This window comes from Gouania willdenowi, chromosome 21, assembly GCF_900634775.1.
Source record: "Gouania willdenowi chromosome 21, fGouWil2.1, whole genome shotgun sequence".
Classification (NCBI taxonomy): Eukaryota; Metazoa; Chordata; class Actinopteri; order Blenniiformes; family Gobiesocidae; genus Gouania; species Gouania willdenowi.
The window spans coordinates 10,273,757-10,294,405 of NC_041064.1; the positions used below are offsets into that span (position 1 = coordinate 10,273,757).

At 36.9% G+C, this 20,649-nt stretch overlaps 2 protein-coding genes across 3 annotated transcripts; one reads left to right on the forward strand and one right to left on the reverse strand.

Annotated features, from left to right (window-relative positions):
- Positions 1-1,158: 1,158 nt before the first annotated feature.
- Positions 1,159-14,828, reverse strand: sona (SON DNA and RNA binding protein a). Of its 2 annotated transcripts, none has more exons than XM_028435263.1 (10): positions 14,574-14,828; positions 10,466-10,556; positions 10,082-10,292; positions 9,037-9,113; positions 7,158-8,927; positions 6,556-6,964; positions 5,804-6,321; positions 4,676-5,160; positions 4,256-4,348; positions 1,159-2,547 (listed from the first exon to the last, which is right to left on the reverse strand). In XM_028435263.1, exons 2-9 carry the CDS (start codon positions 10,491-10,493, stop codon positions 4,274-4,276), a joined length of 3,573 nt encoding a protein of 1,190 aa, XP_028291064.1. In that variant the 5' UTR covers positions 10,494-10,556; positions 14,574-14,828; the 3' UTR covers positions 1,159-2,547; positions 4,256-4,273. The 2 variants fall into 2 exon arrangements, with proteins under 2 accessions (XP_028291064.1, XP_028291063.1); XM_028435262.1 differs by lacking the exon at positions 14,574-14,828 and adding an exon at positions 12,941-13,432.
- Positions 14,183-18,985, forward strand: ercc1 (excision repair cross-complementation group 1). Its single transcript, XM_028435277.1, has 9 exons — positions 14,183-14,345; positions 14,530-14,931; positions 15,929-16,032; positions 16,266-16,365; positions 17,284-17,360; positions 17,581-17,680; positions 17,830-17,901; positions 18,565-18,633; positions 18,714-18,985. The coding sequence occupies exons 1-9, from the start codon at positions 14,286-14,288 to the stop codon at positions 18,774-18,776; spliced, it is 1,047 nt and encodes a 348-aa protein (XP_028291078.1). The 5' UTR covers positions 14,183-14,285; the 3' UTR covers positions 18,777-18,985.
- Positions 18,986-20,649: the final 1,664 nt, after the last annotated feature.

Here is a 20,649-nt window from a genome sequence, read left to right on the forward strand (position 1 = left end):
TATACAAAGCTGACAAAGTCTAAAAAGCATTCTTATATCTTGTAATTGAAATAGAACAGCTAATATGGATGGTGTGGGTCAGGGGTCTGCAACCTGCGGCTCTGGAGCTTCACGTGGCTCTGACTCTTTTGCAATGGCTCCCTATAGCTTTAAAAAACATAAAAAATAATGAATTATTTCTTACAGAGGGTATTGATGATTAATGACATTAACTTCAAATACATTATGATAAACCAATGTGTAAACCTTTAAATAAATCACATTGTGCAATAAGTCTGCCACCTTCCTACTTCACCTCCTGCAACCTTTCTACAGACCATCAACTTTCCTGCACCTATGGCTAACCTTAAGTTTTAAATCCCTGGTAAGATAACTAAACTAAAAAAAACATTTTGTGTGTGGAAAGATTTATTTAACTGACAACATGCGGGCTAAATATGCATGCTTGTTATGTGGCAAGAAATTAGCAACTCGCATGTGTTGACCAACATAATCATGTGTTGAAAAAATTATATTTTTCGTAGTCCTTCAAATCCATTAACTCGTAAAATTATTCAATTTTATTTTAACTGTTTGGAAATATAGAATTGAATACAATGTATCGTCTTCATTAAGATATTTTTTCAACTTCTGAAGGACTTTAATCCAGGCGAGACGAGGCAAAGCGGCTCCTTTGAGAGTAAAGGTTGCAGACCCCTGGTGGTTTGTGTGGTATGTCTGACAAAACCTAAAGAACAAACAAGTGTGAAATATAACCAGTTTTCTTTAGTTCTTCCTTTTAAGTTTATTGTAAAGCATCCACCCAAGCTTTGGTTTGCTTTAATCTAACTGGAAAAATGTATTAGATTAAATGTGTTACACAGCACACACATTGTGCAATAACAGCATTTAACGGAACTGTAGAGCAAATACATCAGCAGGATTTGGGCAGATTGGGTTTTCATGTTTTTGTCTTCTCTCGTTTTTAGAAACGTTTCCCAACTCAACATACTGTATGAATATCTTGCATGCTTAATTCTCAATATCTGATGCACAACAGTTAAAGTTCAAGCCTCAACATTGAAGCCACTCGTCACCTCCAACGCAGCAACAAGAGAATAGTATTGATGTGAACTGCTTCTGTCTAGTCTAACTGCAGGCAAGAAGACAAAAATCTGATTTGGATTCAGAAAGAATGTTTATCACAGACTTTGTCATCAACATGTAAGGAAAAAAAAATGATTCGTTAACAAATAAAGTATATTTCTATTTACAATTGGATTGGGGGTAATATGAACGACTCAATTTTTTTCTTCTGATGAAAACTAAAATCATCTTTTGTCCAAAAGTTTAAGATCCAGCTGAAACAAACTTAAGGATGATTTAAAGTTCAGAGAAATTTAATGGCGTATTTTTGTGGTAAAATATTGGTGTTAAAACTTTGACAGAGAAACAGCTCAAAGAAAATCTACAGCGACATGTTTCCATGTAGTAAAAATCCTCAAAAACCCCAAGTGAAAGACTAGGGTAGCAGTGAAAGAAAAGCCTTGTGCTGTAAAAAAAAGAAAAGATCTCACACCTAGGGCTGAAATAACAGACTTGTATGACTGAAAATACACGCATTATACTTACAATTCAAGACTCTTTTTTGTCAATTGGTTCATTTGTTGTCATCCTTCAAATTAAACCTAACTGACCAACATGTGGTCACACTCATTAATAATAGTAATAATAATAAAAAAGAGTCACACAGGGTTTCCACCAGTTTGTTACAACATGGGAGCGTTTAAGCAGCACATACTGTTCCTCTTTAAATATAATTTGCAAACATGTTCCTCAATAATGTAGGTGATGTGAATTTGAATTGAAATATTGGCTCCCACTAGCTGCACTGTCATTAACTCAGTTATATCAGCTGTTCTTAGTGAAGCTGATTAAACAGGAACAGAAAAGCATTACCAACTTACCGGTACTTCCAAATAAAGTAAACCCCAAGTCTGGAAGGGAAAAATGTTCATTTAAACTGCCAATAAAGACATTGGATTTCTGAGCTAAACAACTTCTGGCAAAAACCCTGTGACAAATTACAGTCTAACTTCATATACACTATGGAAATATGAATAAAACAAGGTCCTAAACAATGATGGAGGTGGACACAGCAGAGCAAGAAAAGCAGCCATCACTGAACACAAACTTCAAGAACTCAAAAAATAAAGAAGTTCAAGGGAACTTTCACAAAACACTATCAGCACTAGTTAGTTTAGTGTGTAACCTCATCAGTCTTTGCTTGAGGCGGCTGCTTGGCTAAGCAACACTGTGAGATGGAAGGTAAAAGTCACTATATACACACGCACGAACTTGGGACACACTGCAGGGTCACTCAGGGTCAGTGTGTGCACCTCTTGCAGTGGTATTACAGGTCAGTTCTACACTTTCACAAAGAGAAACTGGGAGGCCAAGTGAGGCATGGTGGGGTGCAGGTGCTCCTGCGTCGTGACTATGACAACCAAGGTCCTCATCCATCGAGCTCGGTCATCCGCTTAAAGGAAAGAACTGTGAGGGAGGCGGCTGTAGGATCAGACAAAAGAGGGAAAACATCAAAGTCTGTTGGAAAACTAGACTATTAGAAAAATATATTTTAAGGTAAATAAACAAGTGATGAACACACAAAAACAAATAATGTACAACTAAGACAAATAACTCACAATACAAAGGTATGTCAACCAGTGCGGTCAAACTCAGAATGTCAATCTAATAGCTTTTATGTCCTGTGTTCAACTCATTTTGGTTCAGGAGCCAAATACAGAACACTAGAACTCCCTAGTTTGCACTTACACGTATAAATTATGTACAAAGTATGGAAGGCAAGCAATAAGTGACAGGTATCAGTCCCTGGAGGATCTTTAACTTTGTGTGATTTTGTGCTGAATTCTTTATCAAATTTAGGGAAATAATTTGAGGGAATTTGCAGGATTTTGAAAAAATGAGAGTTCTTTATACAATGTGTGATTAAAAATTACAACCATCATGTGATATTTTGTAAGCAGGGTAAAACTGCTAGCCCTAGCTAATGTTTTCTATTGAATTTGCGTATTTGGAGTAGGGGTGAGTATTGGCAAGGATGTTGCAATACTACACGTATCGCGATACTTGGTTCACAATACGATATTATCACGATATTATATCCAGTTATTATCAAAATTAAACGTAGAGATGAAAAATCAAGTTGGTGTTGATCTGATGTTCATCAGAAGATATTGATCATTCAGAGGACTAATTGAGTCAAAACTACTTGCTTCAAAACATCTTATTTATTATTAGTGTTTTTGCACATTTTTACTGAAAAAAGAAAACGCAGTGTTACACACTGCCATCATAAAATAAAGTGCAACAAGTTTCTTTTCACTGAAACTACTGTGTAGAAGTCTCAAAGTAACCATTACAACATAATGACGGCATTGTAACAACTGTAAGTGAGAACATTAAGGATAAATCATGCTGGGTCACTGACAATGCACAAAAATAAGAAAAAAATATAATGTATCCTATTATGTCAGTTTAAACACTGATCTGAACAGATTATATGAAAATAAAATGCCTGTGCATACATAAATATTGCAGGCACACTGCCATCATAAAACCAAGTGCATCAAATAACCATTGCAACACATTGAAAGCATTGTAACCACCACTGAAATATTGCACACACACAGAAAAAAAAATAAATAAATAAAATAAAATTGATTTTTATATTTTAAAAAATCGATTTAAAATCGGCACTCAAAAAATCACGATATATCGTGAAATAGATTTTTTTTCACACCCCTAGTTCGGAGGGGATGATATATCTACAACTAAAATAATCTGTAATTTACACAATGATTTGTTTTCTTTCTTCATTTTTCATTTCTCCAGCAGGCTGAATTGGACGCTCTAAGGTGCTGGATTTGGTCTCCAGGCCTTGAATTTAACATGCATTATTGTAGGAAAAAGCTCTTTTCTTTTTTTTTCTTCTTTTAAATCAAAAATTAAAAATTAAATGTTCAACCAATGTGTTTTCTTGAGATACAGTAACTCAATATTTAATAGAGGATGGATATGATTTAGGTACAAAGCCTAATCATTAAATGGCTTCAACAATAACCAAATACACTGTGCCAACAACACAAAGTCACACATGTTAAACATCTACAAATACAAAATAATAAAAAAAAAAATTTACAAAAAACACAAAAAAGCAGTAATGAGACAGGAAAGGTATGATTAGGTGTTTTACCATGAGAGCCGAGCAGTTTTAGCTTTCATCATCTGAGACATGGGGTCGAGCGATGGCCATTTCTTCTTTACTGTTTGCGATCATCTTGCACTTCTACAAAAATCACAAAACAAACAGCGGTTACTCACAAAAAATAAACAAGTTGGGCAAGAGCATGCACATACCCAGTCCTGCAGGTAGGGACTTGTATGCTGAATGACATATTTTCACACATTGGACCATGCCAGGCCTGGTTTAAATTGCTAAGTAATTGAGTTGATCAACTGATGTTGGAACAAAAGCACATGGTCTATTTTTTGTGTTATGTAATATTTCATAGTCAGAATTTTCAAGGGCAGAGATGAAAGTAACTGTTCTGAGAAAGAAGAACTGAAAAAAATTGGGCTTTCATGGGGAAATAAAACCCATTATCACATTTACCTCAGTAAGCTCCTTGATGGTATGTATGTTGGCCTGCTGGGTGACCTTCCTCTTTGCTTCCTCGATGTGGTCCAGGTTTAATGAAGGTGTTGGAGGTGCAAGGCAGGGGGGAGGTTTGTTAGTGATGGTTGGAAGGGGGGCGAGGGGAGGCATGGCCGCCAGAGCACCCATGTTGGTCAGAGCAGCAGTCATGGTCGCTGCTGTCATGCTCGCCATAGCGGCACTCATTGTCATATTAGACATGGGCATTCCTGGAATATTACCCAACCCCAATGGCCCCATGTTGGGCATATTTGGCATGCTATGCATCCCCATGCCCATTGGAAGAGGAAGAGGTAGAGGCAAAGACAGCGGACCGGGAGATGGTGTGGGCAAGGGAAGCTGGAGGATAGCTTTCGGCCGAAGACTCTCAGGAATAGGGACGCCTGCTTTAGCACACATGGCAGCTGCATTAGCCTTGGCAATCTCCAGTAACTGGTCCTTATCTGAGAAAGTAGGAATAAAAAAAACACAAGGGGAATATTATAGAATAAATGTTTAAACAAAAGGGAACTAAGCATAAGACATGTAGAAACAGTGTGTCTGTAAATATAGCCTCTTAAATTAAAAACGTTTCCTGTTCAAATCTAATGGTTTAAACAAAACATGTTCTTTAAATGGGTAGTTTTTCCGATGCTTTGACTAACATGCACTTAAGACTACAACTAATGATTAATAGTATTCCATTTTACAATTTTTTTGCTCAAGATTTATCATAGAAAATGTCGTCAGTCAAATAGTTATTTCGCAAATGCAACCTTTTCATGGTCTGCCCCAATATCACTAGCACTTTTTGTGAATTCCTTCATGATATCAAACAGGCTAACATGGCAATTTTACTATGTGAAGAAATTAAAGAATTTCATTACTTCTTTACTTTATAAATGTACAGGAGACTACGGTTACACCTTTGATAGTAACTGAAAGGAAACCCCCTTCTTTAGCTGAGATTTCCTTGCTGAGTTTTCTCTTGATCATTTTTGGTACCAACTTCAAAAATATATTTTTTGAGTACTAATAAGGTTCATGGCCTGGATTCAGGGTAGTTGTTCAAAAGTAATTAAAATAGTTCTTATTCAGATGGCTTACCCAGTTCAGTGAGTCGAGGAGGAGTCTTGCTAGGGCTCCGCCTTGTCCTGGATCCTGAGCGCCGCTGTTTGCGTAGGATAAGAACAGGAGAGTGGCTAGGCTCCCTCTTCCACCTGTCCCTTCTGTCGAAAGAACGACTGCGAAATGGTGGACGCCTTCCCCGGCCTCTGGATCTGGACCTACGTCTCCGATCAGTGGAACGAGACTTTGATCGTCTGCTTCTGTCTCCTGATCGCGACCTTTTCCTCCTACCTGCGGAACGGCTCTTGGATCTCTTACTCCTGTCCATGGACTTTCTTCTTCCTCGCCCATTTGTTGAACGTGAGCGTGATCGTCGCTTGCGTGGTGGAGAACGGGACTTGGACCTACGGGCTCTGGTTCGGGACTTGGATCGCTTTCGTCGTGCTGCAGAGCGTGATGTTGACCTCCGTCTTCGGGCAGGGCTACGGGATTTGGACCGCCGCTTCTTTCTTTCTGATGGAGAGACTGATTCTCTTTTTCGGCCAGGAGACCTTGATCTGAGGAAAGGAAATGTGGAAGTGTTATTTCTTTATCCACGGTAAGGTAATAACAGAATGTGGAAAATAATCCGTTTTTTTAGTACTTACTTCAGCACACTTTACCATTAAATCTAATCGTACAAAGAATTTACTTTTATTCAGGGATTATGAAAAAAAAAAAAGCAATATCTTAAAATAACTTTACCTAATCTTCTGAAAATGACACATGCATAGTCATACTCAAACACCAACCTGGAGAGCTTTTTCCTAGACTTGGACTTGGATGTTGAACGACGAGGTGAAGAGGTTGAACGTGAACGTTTCCTTTGTTCAGGCGAGCGAGACTTTGATAATGGCTTTTCCTGGATTTCTGGAGAAGCTGAACGAGAGGAGCTTTTCGGGCTTTTAGGCAAACTTTTAACTGGAGATTTGTTTTCTTCCTCAAAGCCATCAGAGCATTCTGAACCTTCCTGGCCAGTGCCTTGCTCTGGAGACACAGACCTGGGCCTAGAGACGTCTCTTGCAATGGGGGACATTGGGGGGGAAACTTGTTTTGTCTGCTCATTGTCATGGCTGAGGGACGACTGATCCTCCAGTTTATCTGAAGAATCTTCATCTTTACAGTCAGAAACAGTCGTAAAGGGCACAGGCTTCCAACCACCTGCAGGATGCACGTAAAAAGTCAAGAATAAGCGACAAGTTGTAACAAAACAAAGATCTATTAGTACCTTAGATTCTTAGGACTTTATTATCAAGAAATGTTTGCAAAATAAGTAAGAATACTCTTGATAACTAATAAATAAGCTCATAACTATAATCACATAATTTTCACGCAAATACATAAATAGTCTTACCTAGAGAGGTGGAAACAGCGCCATTTTCTGCAGCTGTCTCTTTTGCGGGAGAAAATATTTTAACTGGGGAGGAAGCTGTGGATCTGGCTGGGGAAGAGCTCTCAGAGTTCCTTTCACTTGATTTTGACTTGGATCTGGATTTAGATCTGGTTACCTCCACGGAAAACGATCTGGACTTTGATTTTCTCTCCCTTTTAGGTGGAGATTTGGACTTTCTCCTGCTGGGCTGAGGTGAGTGGGATTTTGACCTGTGCCTTCTGGACAAAGAACGGGATCTAGGACGTTTCATAGACCTTGGTGGGGAACGGTTCCTTCTAGCAGGCGAACGAGAGCGCCTCCTGACAGGTGTACGAGATTTAGAGCGCCGTCGGGGAGGAGGGGTTCTGGATTTAGTACGTCTTCGAAGACTGCTGGATCTGGAGCGACGGCTGCGCTTGCCAGCTGAACGAGATCGAGTTCGCCTGCTCTTGCGAATTGACCGAGAGCGTCGGGATCGGGGGGGTGGTGACCTCCTCCGTCGAGACAAAGAGGGACTCCTGGAGTGCCTTCCCCCTATACGCCTCCTTGGTGATCTTGACCGTCGACCAGAACGTCTAGATCTTGAACGGGAGCGGCGGGTTTTATTGACAGAACGTGAACGTCTGCCAGATCCACCACCTCTTCTTGGCGAGCGGGTTCTTGATCGTCTTGTTCCCCCACGGGAACGCGATTCTGACCTCCGACTTCTTCTTGGAGAGTGAGAAAGAGAAGGGGACCTGCGTCCTCCGCGTTTTGGTGATCGCAACACCTTTTTCCTAGGAGATGGAGAACTTCGACGACGTCTGGGAGAAACTGAAATGGAACTTTTTCTTCGTTTCGGGGACCTTGAAACTTTCCTTTTAGGGCTGAGTGACCGAGAAGTAGATCGAAACAAATAAATACATTTCTTGGGAGACTTTAGAGGTGGAGAAACAGACTTCTTTGTTGATTTAGGAGATGGAGAACGAGACAATGGATGTGAAAGCAGTGCACTCTTTGAAAAAGTTGAAGCTTGTTTGCCTTTTGAAGGAGACCTTGAACGAGTTCTTGACCGTTCTTCTACAGTTTCCATTATCTGATCAACAGAATGCTCTTTGAGACTTGGTGATGGTGTTCGTCTGGGTGGTGATTCAGGTCTTCTGATGTCTGGCTCTTCAGAATGGGAAGGGCTCATAACGGATTCAGGTTCTTTGACTGGTGACACCTGACCTAAATGGGGCAGATCTTTCAGTCCTGGATCATCCTTTGGGGTAGCACCTTCCTGTTTTGGGATGATGTCCGGCAATTCCTGAGCATGACTGAATGCACCATCTACCGAATTGTCTTCAATTTTGACATCAACTGTTGCTATACCATCTTGACCTGTAGATGGTACCGTTTCATCCTTGATTAACGAGTTGTTACTACAATCCTTTTCTTTAGTTGGTGATGCCTCCATTTCGGTTACTTCCTCTTTCATCTTTTCAGAAGACTCAGACTTTTTAGGAATACTGGGACCAAAATTTTCCACTCCACGTTTACTCTTAGAAACAAATCTGGATACTGGCTCTTGGATGTCAGATGCTGCAGCTGGAGAACATTTCTCAACAGCAACTTTACCGCCCTCAACATCAGACTCGGAACCAGAAACTGAACTGCTTTCAGATTGCGACTGAGATTGTGATTTTTTTCCTTGTTTTTCATCCTTCTTCTTCTTTTTCTTTTTCTTTTTGGCTGCATGCCTTTTATGTTTTTTAGGTTTTGCATCTCCTTCTGTCTCAACACGGGCAGAAAAATTTATTTTGGGAAATGTTAAAAAATGTTCATTTTTAGTATTGCTTAAGAATGAAAAGAATTATGGTTGTATGTGACAGTTCTCTACCTGTAATTGGATCCTTTCTGCTGTCTTCCTTCAGTACACCTGAGCTTCCAGTATTAGCAGCCGCTGCAAGTCTGGCACTAAAATTTAGATAAAATGCTATTAAATAGGGTAACGCTTTCATTGCTTACTAAAATACAGAGAAAGGAGGATTTTTTGCTCTATCCAACATTGATACTAACCTCAAAAGAGCTCTTTGAAAGACAAATTCATATTACGTTACATTTTACAGTCCAAATGTTAAGAAACTCTTAGTAAAAGGGAGTGAAGAGTCAAGTAAAGTAACCATTGAGACATGCCAAAACCGTATACAAAAAATACAAGGGGAAAACTCCAGCATTTTTTTTCTATTCAAACCACATTACTGTTGCTACAAGGAAGTTTGTTTTTTTGTTTATACTAGACAAAAAAGAAATATCAGCATGATTAGTGTGTGTGATTGGAAACAAAGATTTGAAAAACTGTCCGAGAATTACAGATGTAGATCGATACAACTTTTTCCAGGATGAATACTCAGCTTCGAGTACTCAAAAACCAAAGTCTAGTTTTATGATTATTCATAACTTTTTCTAAATTTGTCAAACACTTTTTAGATACAGTACTTTCAAAATATTGTTCAAGTGCAGTAACAATTATTATTCTGCAATGAAAAATTTGTGTCAAGCCGCTGTGCTGCTTATGCGGTACTATAGCCTGAGGACTCAATATCAGTTGTGAGTTTTAGCACAGCTTCTCATCCAGAGCATTGTATTGGAGCCTCCTTTATTGTCGAAACCCATGGAATGTTTGACTTTTGCAGCAATTGCCTTCAGTTGTTAGCAAACTCCCAACTTGCAATTTTTTTCAAATTTTTTAAACATCTTGCGTTGTCGACATTGCATATGATGTGATAAACTGCTATCCTTATTAGTGTTAGTCATTTGTTCCAAGTTGCAATTAATTATTTTTTTCAGACTAAGTACACATCTGAGTATGGCACTCAATACTGACACCAACATTCATGCACCCCTACCAAGAATACGATATATTGTATTTAAGTCATACTGACCTGGCTCTGGTAGTCCTAACAGGTTTAGGTGGAGATGGAGGTGGCTCTGCATCAGAATCTGCTCCAGATTCTGAACTGCTCTCTTTCTCACCCTTTCTTTTCCTTTTCTTTCTCTTGCTCTTGTGTTTTTTGTGTTTCTTGTTTTTCTTGTGGGGCATCTCAGTCTCCGCTTTGGCAATTATAGCGTCTTTCTCATTCACTTCATCCTCACCTGAAAGAAACCAGTGTTAATAGTAAAAGTTTTATCTTAGTACTATAAATAGTACTCCACGTATCTTGCTACATTTGATTGCTTTATGTGTTCCAAGTAAATATAAATTATTAGAATTTTCATCTAACAGAAAATAACAAGGAAAACTGAAAGAGCTACTGTTTAACCCTTACCTGAGGGAATATCCAGTGCACACTCCATTGTGGCTGTGTGGCTTGTCAATGCCCTCTATAGATTCCTGGTGTGTAGTTTTTTTATGCAGCACTAAGAAAAAAAGACAAAGGCAAAGCAAGTTATGCAACAATATTTTTTTCTTAGGAATTTCATACTGTGCTAAGCGCTTCAAGATGACTGTTGTCATTTGTGCTATATAAAGTTAAATTGAAGAATGTGACAGCAGCAAAACACATTCACGTACGAATTCCAAATTAACTCACTCGGTGCCGTTGATGTAATATTAGGTAAATTGCGTTGTTTCACGGAAGTTGCTAGGATACACTGTGACTGAGTTCTACTGTGAATATAAGGCTTTTCTGTTGTTGTAGTGACCAACCGGTGTCCTAAAAACAGCAGCAGCAGCGCACCTTTGGATGATAGAGTAGCCATGATGCTATGATTAGCTAAGGAGGGAGAAGCAGGGACAAGGGAGATTATGGTGCTATAAAGTAATGTTGTGAAGTACCCAGCAGCTCACAGCACCACATACTGACAGAGAACATGTGTGGACCAGAGTGGATTATTGATAATGTTACGATTGTGAAATAAAACCATCAACTAACGGGGCCAAACGGGTCATCTCTGTCTGTCAGGAGGAAGAGGAAGTTACCTCTGTGTAATTGACGGGGGAGCAGATACAAAATACAGTAAGCAAAACATTCAACTTTGAGCCAGATAGCAAAATAATGATTTTGCCATCAAAAGCCTCATCTCAGTGTTGTTCTTTTTTGTTTTTTTTTTAGAAAGAAACCAATGATCAGATGTTATAGTTGTCAATAAAGCAAAAAATAAATAAAAAAATTGCTTCAAAGTCATTGATAGATTTTTTTTTTTTTTTAAAGCCTGTTTTCTCAGCTTTTTGCTCTGAAACTGGCGATTTGTGTAAAACTTGCTCTATTCAACTACTAATTACAGAAAAACTAAACAAGCTACAAACAAATTTTCTGATGAAAGTAGATACTTTAATCTTTCAGAATGTCATAGTACAAAACATTCTGTGGGTCTTTAAAAATCAGTCAAAATGCTCTAAAACGGCTGGCACTGAGGGGGGTAGAAATTCTGAAAATGGCTGGCACTGAATGAGTTAACATTAGATTCCATTTAGGGTCACCACAGTGTTATTACTGATGTAACCTACTATCCATTAATCTCTCGTCTGTCAATCTATCTTCAAGCAGCCTTGTCAAAATGGTATTAAAACCGATACAAGTCAACAATCAGTGCAGCAAATCTCTATTCCTATATAAATATATCAGAGTAAAATATATATATATATATATATATATATATATATATATATATAAATGCTACTGAAGCACTTAAGAGTCCAATTAAAAAATAGGCAGATAAAACATTCATTTTAGGATATCTTGCTTTAAGCAAACTTGATGGTAAGCTTCAACAACAAACTACTGACTTGCTTTACACTTGAGCTGTGATTTATGGTTTCAACAACAACAAAAAGTTGAAGTTGCTAACAATTATTTTAGGGGTATTTCCATTAAGAGGAAACTACTTCATCTTTTTTAACATTTTGGAAATAAACGTATGTTTTTTGCAAACTGAGATTAATCACTATCCTTTATAAATTCAATTAATTATTCCATATTTGTATAACCTCACGAGAGATCTAAAAAAATTTAAGTCATAGATTCAAGAAAGTGTTCTGCCAAAAATGTTAGTAACGCTTTTATCATCTGCAACATGGGTACTGCCACCGTATTTAGACTTTACGAGAGAGGGTCATGATGTACACAAAGATTAAGCGTGTAAACAATTTTATTCAGTCAACTATCACATACACACCAACCACCTTCGCATTAGATACATTAGGACACAATATTAAGTAACTCTCAACGATCCCATCACCAACACATTCAACGCATGTTACCGCGTCTTTTACCAAGAGAGAGAAACGAATCATTAATGAAAAATGCGCCATAAAATACACAAGAAATAAATACATTATAATGAAAATGGAAGCAATCATAATTCAACTAAACCGATCGGCATAGTTAGTGAAAGCATCGTACATATAAACGTCCCGAAGGAATGACTTGTTACCACGTTAGATAACCACCATGAGGCCTTCTCTGCTACTATATATCCCGCTTATATTCTTCTACAACTACGGGACGTTTACGCTTTAAATTGATCATTAACCATAACAAGATAAAGTCATGAGTATCACTGAATGCACAGCCTTTAAAAAGGAATGGCTATTGTCCTTCAAATGACCAACATTCACGTTCCAACGTGCAGCGTATCTACTCTTCGCCGCCATCAGCTAGGACATCTTCGCTAGCAGTCGGCTAGCATGCTCATGCTCAGTGCCACTCACCTAGCCTAGCTAGCCAGTTTGCTAAAAAGCCTTTATTGAGATTAAGAAGAAATATCTCGTTGCAGCTGTTCATTCTGCAGCTCACACTTACCCAGTTATTGTTCAACACCAACAGTTCCCCCGAAGAAGTTGACCGCAGACGTAAATTATGCGCAACCATACAACCGTTCATGTGCTAGCCCCCGTCGTTAGCCTACCAACACATCCGCCATGATGGGAAACGACATCCCAGAATGCATTAGTGGGCGGTAAGAGCGTTCGGCATCACCATCTCCTAGGCAACACCATGTAGCGTGATGAATGAATAGTCTTTCACCCATCTTATAACAAATTTATCAAAATTGTAATGGATTATGTAACCATAACAAGTCTTAAACGATCTGTGCAAATGGCCGCCTCGGTGTGTTGATGTGTGTTATTTCCGCTTCAACTACCAAGTTAAATTCTACTGTTTTTAAACTGTACCTGGCGAATAAAATCCTTTCTGATTTTGATCGTTTACGTCATTCGACTGTTCTTTCTTCTTTAGGTTTTACAACAGAATTTATTCAAATTCCATAATTAGTTGTTTCTGGCAGCTCAATCTGCAACAATTTTGTTAAATATCAATTAAAGGTCTATATGAAAGCAACGAACAACGAATTGTTTTCACGTAATAACGTGATAATAATCTTGCAAGAACATAATATAATATATTATATATACACTTTGTTGTATAATATATTATGATAGTGCACAACAATATATGTACATAATTATATTACATGTACATATTATTCATTTTCTATATTTATTATTATACAGTTTGTTGCTTTTGTACCATTCACCATTACAAATTCATTGCATTATAAACTACATTTTTCTTGTATTGTTAAAAACTCTACTTAGCAATACAACTATTCTGATTCTGATTGTAAATAGGTTGCAGTCAGCGTATACAACATCAATGATAACTGCATTCATTCGTCTTTTTTCAATAAATATTGTATTTTTAAAAATATACATTAACAACTATGAACGAGCTTGAAGATTTGAGTTGATAGCCGATTGCAATGGATTGTGTTGTGAAAGGGTAAAGGAGAAGTTGGTGTTCTATGCTTGTGAAACTTTACCCCGTGTCAATAAGATTCGTAAGTTACTATGTTAAAAACTGAAAACCGAATCCAGGAAGTTGCGAACAAAAGAAAATATTGATATAGTTTATGGTTTTTCAACCATAATGTTTATTTTTTGCGCATTTGAGTCTGAAATGGGTCACATGGAGAAGCTTATTGACACCATTCAGGAAAACTTGAATAACGTAGACCTGCGCTTTACGCTTGTCATGCTTTTATTGTGAAAACCGGATGTTTGGAACAGTTTAAAACTCAACGAATGTTGCCGCGTTTCATGCTAATACTATTAAAACATGTGGTTTTCTCCTAGTCTCAGAAGACATGAAGAAAAGATTTAACATTAACTTGGACGAGCCAGCTTTCACCAAAGAAAGAACACCGGTCTGTTTACTTTGAGTTAGCGTCGCTGTTGATGCTACCTAGCTTAACTAGCTAGCTTCCCTCTTGTTTGTTACACAGATGCACATTTACATTCATTGTTCTTTAAATGCACAATGGCAAATACTGTTTAAAATAAATATTTTACTCTGTCTCTGATATCTATGCCCCTGTGTGTGTATTTTAGCCCAAGCCGCTCTTTCAGCCTTCTACTAAAGGTGGAACAGAAACCTCCACATCGGAGCCAGTCCCGGACCAGTCGCTGTCCTACGCCCAGTACATCGTCCAGGGTAAAGGGGCCTCTGCTGACTCTCGGACACAGGGACCCAAGCCTCCATGCAGCGGGGGCTCAGGAGGAGGTATTGTTACTGCTGTGGAGCAACCGTCTGTCACAGCTCATTGTGAAACAGTTCAGGACTTCAGAACTGCAGCAACATCCGAGAATCTTCCCCATGAGGTTAGCAGCAGTAGTAGTAAGGAGACAAACCAGGATGGGACGGTGGATAAACAGGAGGTCTGCGGCCCGATCCCTGCTCAGATTACCAGACTGGTTGGGTCTGGGAGCAGCATTGTTGTCAGTCCTCGGCAGGTATGCAGGCAGCATGCATCATTTCCAACAATCATCCACAGACATATTTTGCATCAGGAATTAAGACATAAAACTAAAATACACCAAAAGTAGTAGATTTACTGTGCATTCATGTGATACCCTTTGTTTTCTAATATTATTAGATTTTTCAGTGGTTAAATAAGAAATTTAGATTGATTTCTTTTTTTTCTTTTTCTTTTTTTATTAAAGCTGAGGAGACCATTTGTTTTATCATGTAATGTTTACATAATTATTAAGGGGTTTTATATGGGTGGACTCAACACTTCTGAATCTGCATCACAATATACACGATACACGATGATGTCGTTTTTTTAAAAAGCTACATGAAACATTGCAACGTGTGTTTCTCCAAGTTTTTTTTAGACATCTTTTTTTTAACCACTTTGTTCCACAAGTGAAGTCGGGTAACATTTAAAAACATACAGTGGCACAAGAATTCCATTGTACCTGTTATTTTTAACTTATACATATGGCATTAAACTGTATTCTAATATATGCTAGTCATTGCTATTTAGCTCACACTTGTATGTGAAATTTGATATGTATTTATTACATGTGCTTATTACCAATAATAATATTTCCCTTCCCTCTCTGCATCCCCTCATAATGTTTTACTAAATGACACGTTGTAGCTGCAGATGTTGGGAAAATTGCAAATTTGTCAGAATGAAATAATATAATAAAAACCCTGATATGTAAGACTATTCAGTGTGACTTCAGAGTTTAGCTGCATGAATTTGCAAAATGTTAAATTTTATTAAAGCATAAAATTGAATATTTTTTTATATATATATTGATGACAGGATACCACAAAATGTATATAAATAACAAAAAAAAGGCTTTAAAGGTTTTAAAAGGTCTACGTAATGTTTCTCACACAGAAAATTGTTACAATTTTACATTTGCCACATATAAACTATTGTTTCTTGGGCTGCATTATGTGTAATTCATCTCATACTTGCACTTATTCTCTCAGAGGGGAAATCCTATTTTGAAGTTTGTGAGGAGCGTCCCGTGGGAGTTTGGAGATGTCGTGCCTGATTATGTGTTGGGGCAGACGACCTGTGCTCTCTTCCTCAGGTAATAATAATAAGCCTAATGTTTATTATGTATAGCTTTATCAAATAATTCAGCTCCAAAGTGTGTAAGTATAGTAAGCATTTATATCTTATTAGAAATAGCATTTCCTCTACTAACATGCACGATTACGATCAAAGTAAAAAATGAGAATTTTGTCATTTATTTTTTTGACAGTTTAATTCGATTAATTTTTAATAATTTTCTCTGTACATTTTTTATTTTTTCCTGTTAAGTCTACGGTATCATAACTTGAACCCAAACTACATCCACGACCGCTTGAAGCAGCTGGGGAACACTTTCACGCTGCGAGTGCTACTAGTTCAAGTTGACATGGTAAGTAAAAATGTTTTCTAATAACAATCTTTTAACCTAATTTGATTTTCAAAGCAGTGTCAACAGTAGAATTAAAATGTAATTTATTACGTCTTGCATACTAAAAAATGATAATAATAATAATAATGTATTAAAGTGTTTGCTTTGGCTAATAATGTTTCCTACAATATTTTCCAGTTTATTTCAATAATTTCATCACTGTGCTACGGTAGAGTAGTGTGCCATGACACTCACGCATGAAAAATACTTTTTTTTTTTTAAATGTATTACCCTCTTCAGTCATTTAGGGGAAATGTCCACTTCCATAAAACTGCCAATAAAACTAACAAATGAACAGCCATTTGCATTTTTTTTTTTTTCATTGATGGCATTGATTACTTAAATTAATTAAACAAAAAGTTAACACATTAGAAAAAATATATATATATATCTATATATATATATTTTTTTTTCTTTTATTTAGAATCAATGTATGGCAGAATATGACAACGATTGGGTGGACGAGGATGGGGAAATTTACATTTTTTTTAAATTTATTTTGTTAAATACTTTTCAAATTTATTTTTTAATTTTACAGCAATTACAAACTATCAATAACAATGTCTATAAACAATGCAGCAAGCCCTAAAGCTGGTGTTTAAATAGCTAATGGTAGCCAAAAGCAGAAATTATGGAGTTTCACGCTGTAAATACATTCTACAAATATCAGCAGCTAAATTAAAAAATTAGCTTTTCAAATATCCCTGTTGACTCGGTTCCAAACTGTTACCTCTGATTACTTCAGCGTGTTACATAACCATGACTGAGCTCAGCAACAAATCATTTGCTATAAATAAAAAATTAATTTTTTTTGACTGTTTGCAAAGCTTGAAGAACTGATGTGATTTTTCTCCTCTTGCATTGTTTCTCCCACCACAGAAAGATCCTCATCACGTGTTGAAGGAGCTGGCCCGTATCTGTATCATGGCTGACTGCACTCTCATCTTAGCTTGGAGGTAAACCTGCAACATTTGACACCGAACAAAAAGGAACACACTGGGAAGGATTTAAGATCGTTGTTGTTCAATGAGTCAAACAATTTCATATTTGACTTCAGACTTAAAGTGATAATTTTTAGTTAAAATTTGAATTACCAGTAGAATATATACTGTACAGTTTGTGTATTCCTATTCCAACCAACTCAACTCACCTGCTGTTAAATCATGTCGTCTGCAGCCCAGAAGAGGCTGGACGTTACCTGGAAACATACAAGTCCTATGAAAAGAAACCAGCTGACCTCCTGAAGGAACAAGTGGAAAAAGACTATCAGTCAAAGGTGTGCGGAGGATGCATCGCCTGATGTTAAAAGACTTGTAACATGTCACATTACATCGCTTGGTTTGACTAAGAGTAAAATGTTAAGTCATACATCTCCTTTCAGTCCTAGAAGGAGGTTGACAAATGTTTCTGTTGGTTTGTTTGAAGGTTACAGATTGCCTGACAACTGTCAAGTCTATAAACAAAACCGATGCCATTACTTTGCTTTCCACTTTCTCGGTGAGTGTGTTTTTAGTCTATTACCTGCTGAATATGGCTGTTATAAACCCTCAAATACAGTACATGCACGCTTTCTTGGAATAATAGTTTTCCAAACTCAGTTTTTCGAGAAAAAAATAAATTAGAATTTAAGAAAACTTAACAGAAATATAAAGATTTGTCATTTTATTTACTCAAAAATATTAAATCTACAAGAACTTAAAATTTTTTCACCTTGTCTGCAGATGCTGTCAGAGGTCAACACTATATATGTAGTACAATCTTTTCGCGACAGCAATGCATGTTTTATTATTGTAATTAAACAAATGAATTTATTTTATTGCATAATTGTGACCATCACTAGCCCTCCCTAAGGAAGGGTAAGAAAAACTTTATTAAAGGAAGAATATCAAAAGAGAGGGCAGTATTACAGCTAGGTGATGTGGAAAGCAACAGGGAAGAGGGAGTCAGGGTAGGACGATGGGATGGGTGGGGAAGAGTCGACTATTTTAAGTTGAGAGTGCAATGTGGTGTTTCTTAGATTTAACGTGGCCATTCCAAGAAAGTAAGCATGTAGTTGTAATGTTTTATTTTTTCACTCTTCTATGTTGACTTCAATTCATGCACTAACATATTTAATTGCATTAACCATGTTGTTTTAATTCATTAATTTATTTTAAACAGTCAGTAGATGGAATCATTAGTGCCTCAAAGGAAGACCTGGTCCTTTGTCCAGGCCTCGGACCACAGAAGGTGAGAATTAAATTATTTACAGGATGCAAACTTTGAGATCGGACTTCTGTGAAAATAACAGGTTGGTTTTGTGTTTCCAGGCAAAGCGGCTGTTTGATGTGTTGCACAAGCCTTTCCTCAAATCCAAGACAAATGACAGCTGAGTGGTTGTGTGAAGATGCGGAATAAAACACATCATGAAAGGAACCTGTTTTAATTCGCCAAGTTGACGACAGATTATTTCAGTCGTACTTCTTGGTCTGATGTTCGCATGAGTAATGTGAAGATTTTAGAAGTGAAATATTGGTGCTTCCTGGAATTATATTTCTATTTTGTTTTATTATTTACAAAATAAAATTGTTTTTATTTCCTATGTCTTTTGGTTGCCATGTAACAGCTATTTAAGTATTTATCAGCTGAAAACAGGAGATTTTTACGTCCATAACCTCTGGGAATATTGAACATATTCTAGTTCATTTTTTCTCTGCTATGTGTTCACTGTATATATTGTATTTATTTAGAGTTTGATATATGTTTTTACAGCAAAGAGGAGCAAAAGATTGCGTTTGGTCAACAACAAACTTGTAAATTGAAAGATAAAGATAACCTTTATTGGTCCTACAAAGGGGACATTTGCAGAGTTTCAGCAGCACATAAATAAAACAGCACAATAAAAAAAAAATAGAAAAAAGAAGATGTGTGTGTATATATATATATATATATATATATATATGCACAAATGGGCCTGTACACAGTACAGAGAGAAAGAGGTAAGACAAGTGGCAAGAAAGGAAATTGCACAATAAAAAAATATATACTTATACACTAAAATTGCTGACTGTCAGTGGATAGGCTACCAATGTTTTGATTAAATAGACTGACGGCTGCAAGCAATTTGTAATGTAAAGATGTAATTTGTATTTAAAAATTATTTTTTAATTAATTTGTAATAAATGTATCAACCACAAGTTAGAGTGAAACTAGTAGTCTAGTGATTAGATGTCTGAAAAATTAGTGTACGTTTTAGAAATATTATCAAGCCATACAACACTAAAATGTGGGAGCAGTGATCTACTTATGTAATCCCCCTTCTTTTTTTAGCCTTTTTAAAAATGTGCTTTATCATTTAGATACTGTATGTGTGGCTTGGAGTTGCTAGACAACATGTATTTCTAACAGATTTGTGTGTTTCACGCATTTTCTGCCCGTAATATAAAGGTGCCCGAGATCAGGGACCCCCACTGTACCTGAAGGTGGTTGAACACAGACATGAACATTCAAGAACAGTATCCATAAAGTCAGCAAAAAGATGGTTCATTGTTCTATGAATCAGTGATAACCACATTTATTTATCTGAATAATATCCACCATTATCCAGGAAATGTATTATTATTTGCGCCATAGTATACAGTATGTAATCTTAAAGATGTAAATCCTTGTTTTAATCAGAAATAAAAGGTGTTAAAAGTGACCAAATATTATGGAAAAGGTGGTGAAATGGGATTTAAAAATTTGCAAATTAGAGTGGCCAAAAATGGACAGAAAAAGTAGTGACAAGGGTCCAAAGTATCAATATTAGCTTAAAAGTGGCAGTAAAAAGTAGGAATAATTAGTTTAAACTGGCAAATACTGGGCATGACAAAACATGGATGTGGTTAAATTGGCAAAAATAAACACAAAATGTTGTAAAAAGGGTTTAAAAGTTACAATAATGGGTCAACATATGTGACATTAGGTGGGAAAAGGTGTTTATAAATGACTTAAAAGTGGAAGAAATGTGCAAGATGCAATGACATTTGAGGGGGAAATGGCAGAAATTAGAGTAATGTAGCGAAAATGCATTAAAAGGAACAAAAATATGGCAAGAAAAACTGGTGTAAATAGGTCAAGTTTGATGTAGTTGCAGAAAAAAGTGGGGTCCTGACCCTAAGGTTGAGAACCCCTGGTGTAAACAACAATACAGATGTTTTTTTTTTTTTTAGTGGACACATTAGAAATTACATTTAACTTAAACAAAAACATGTCTTTTACAACATT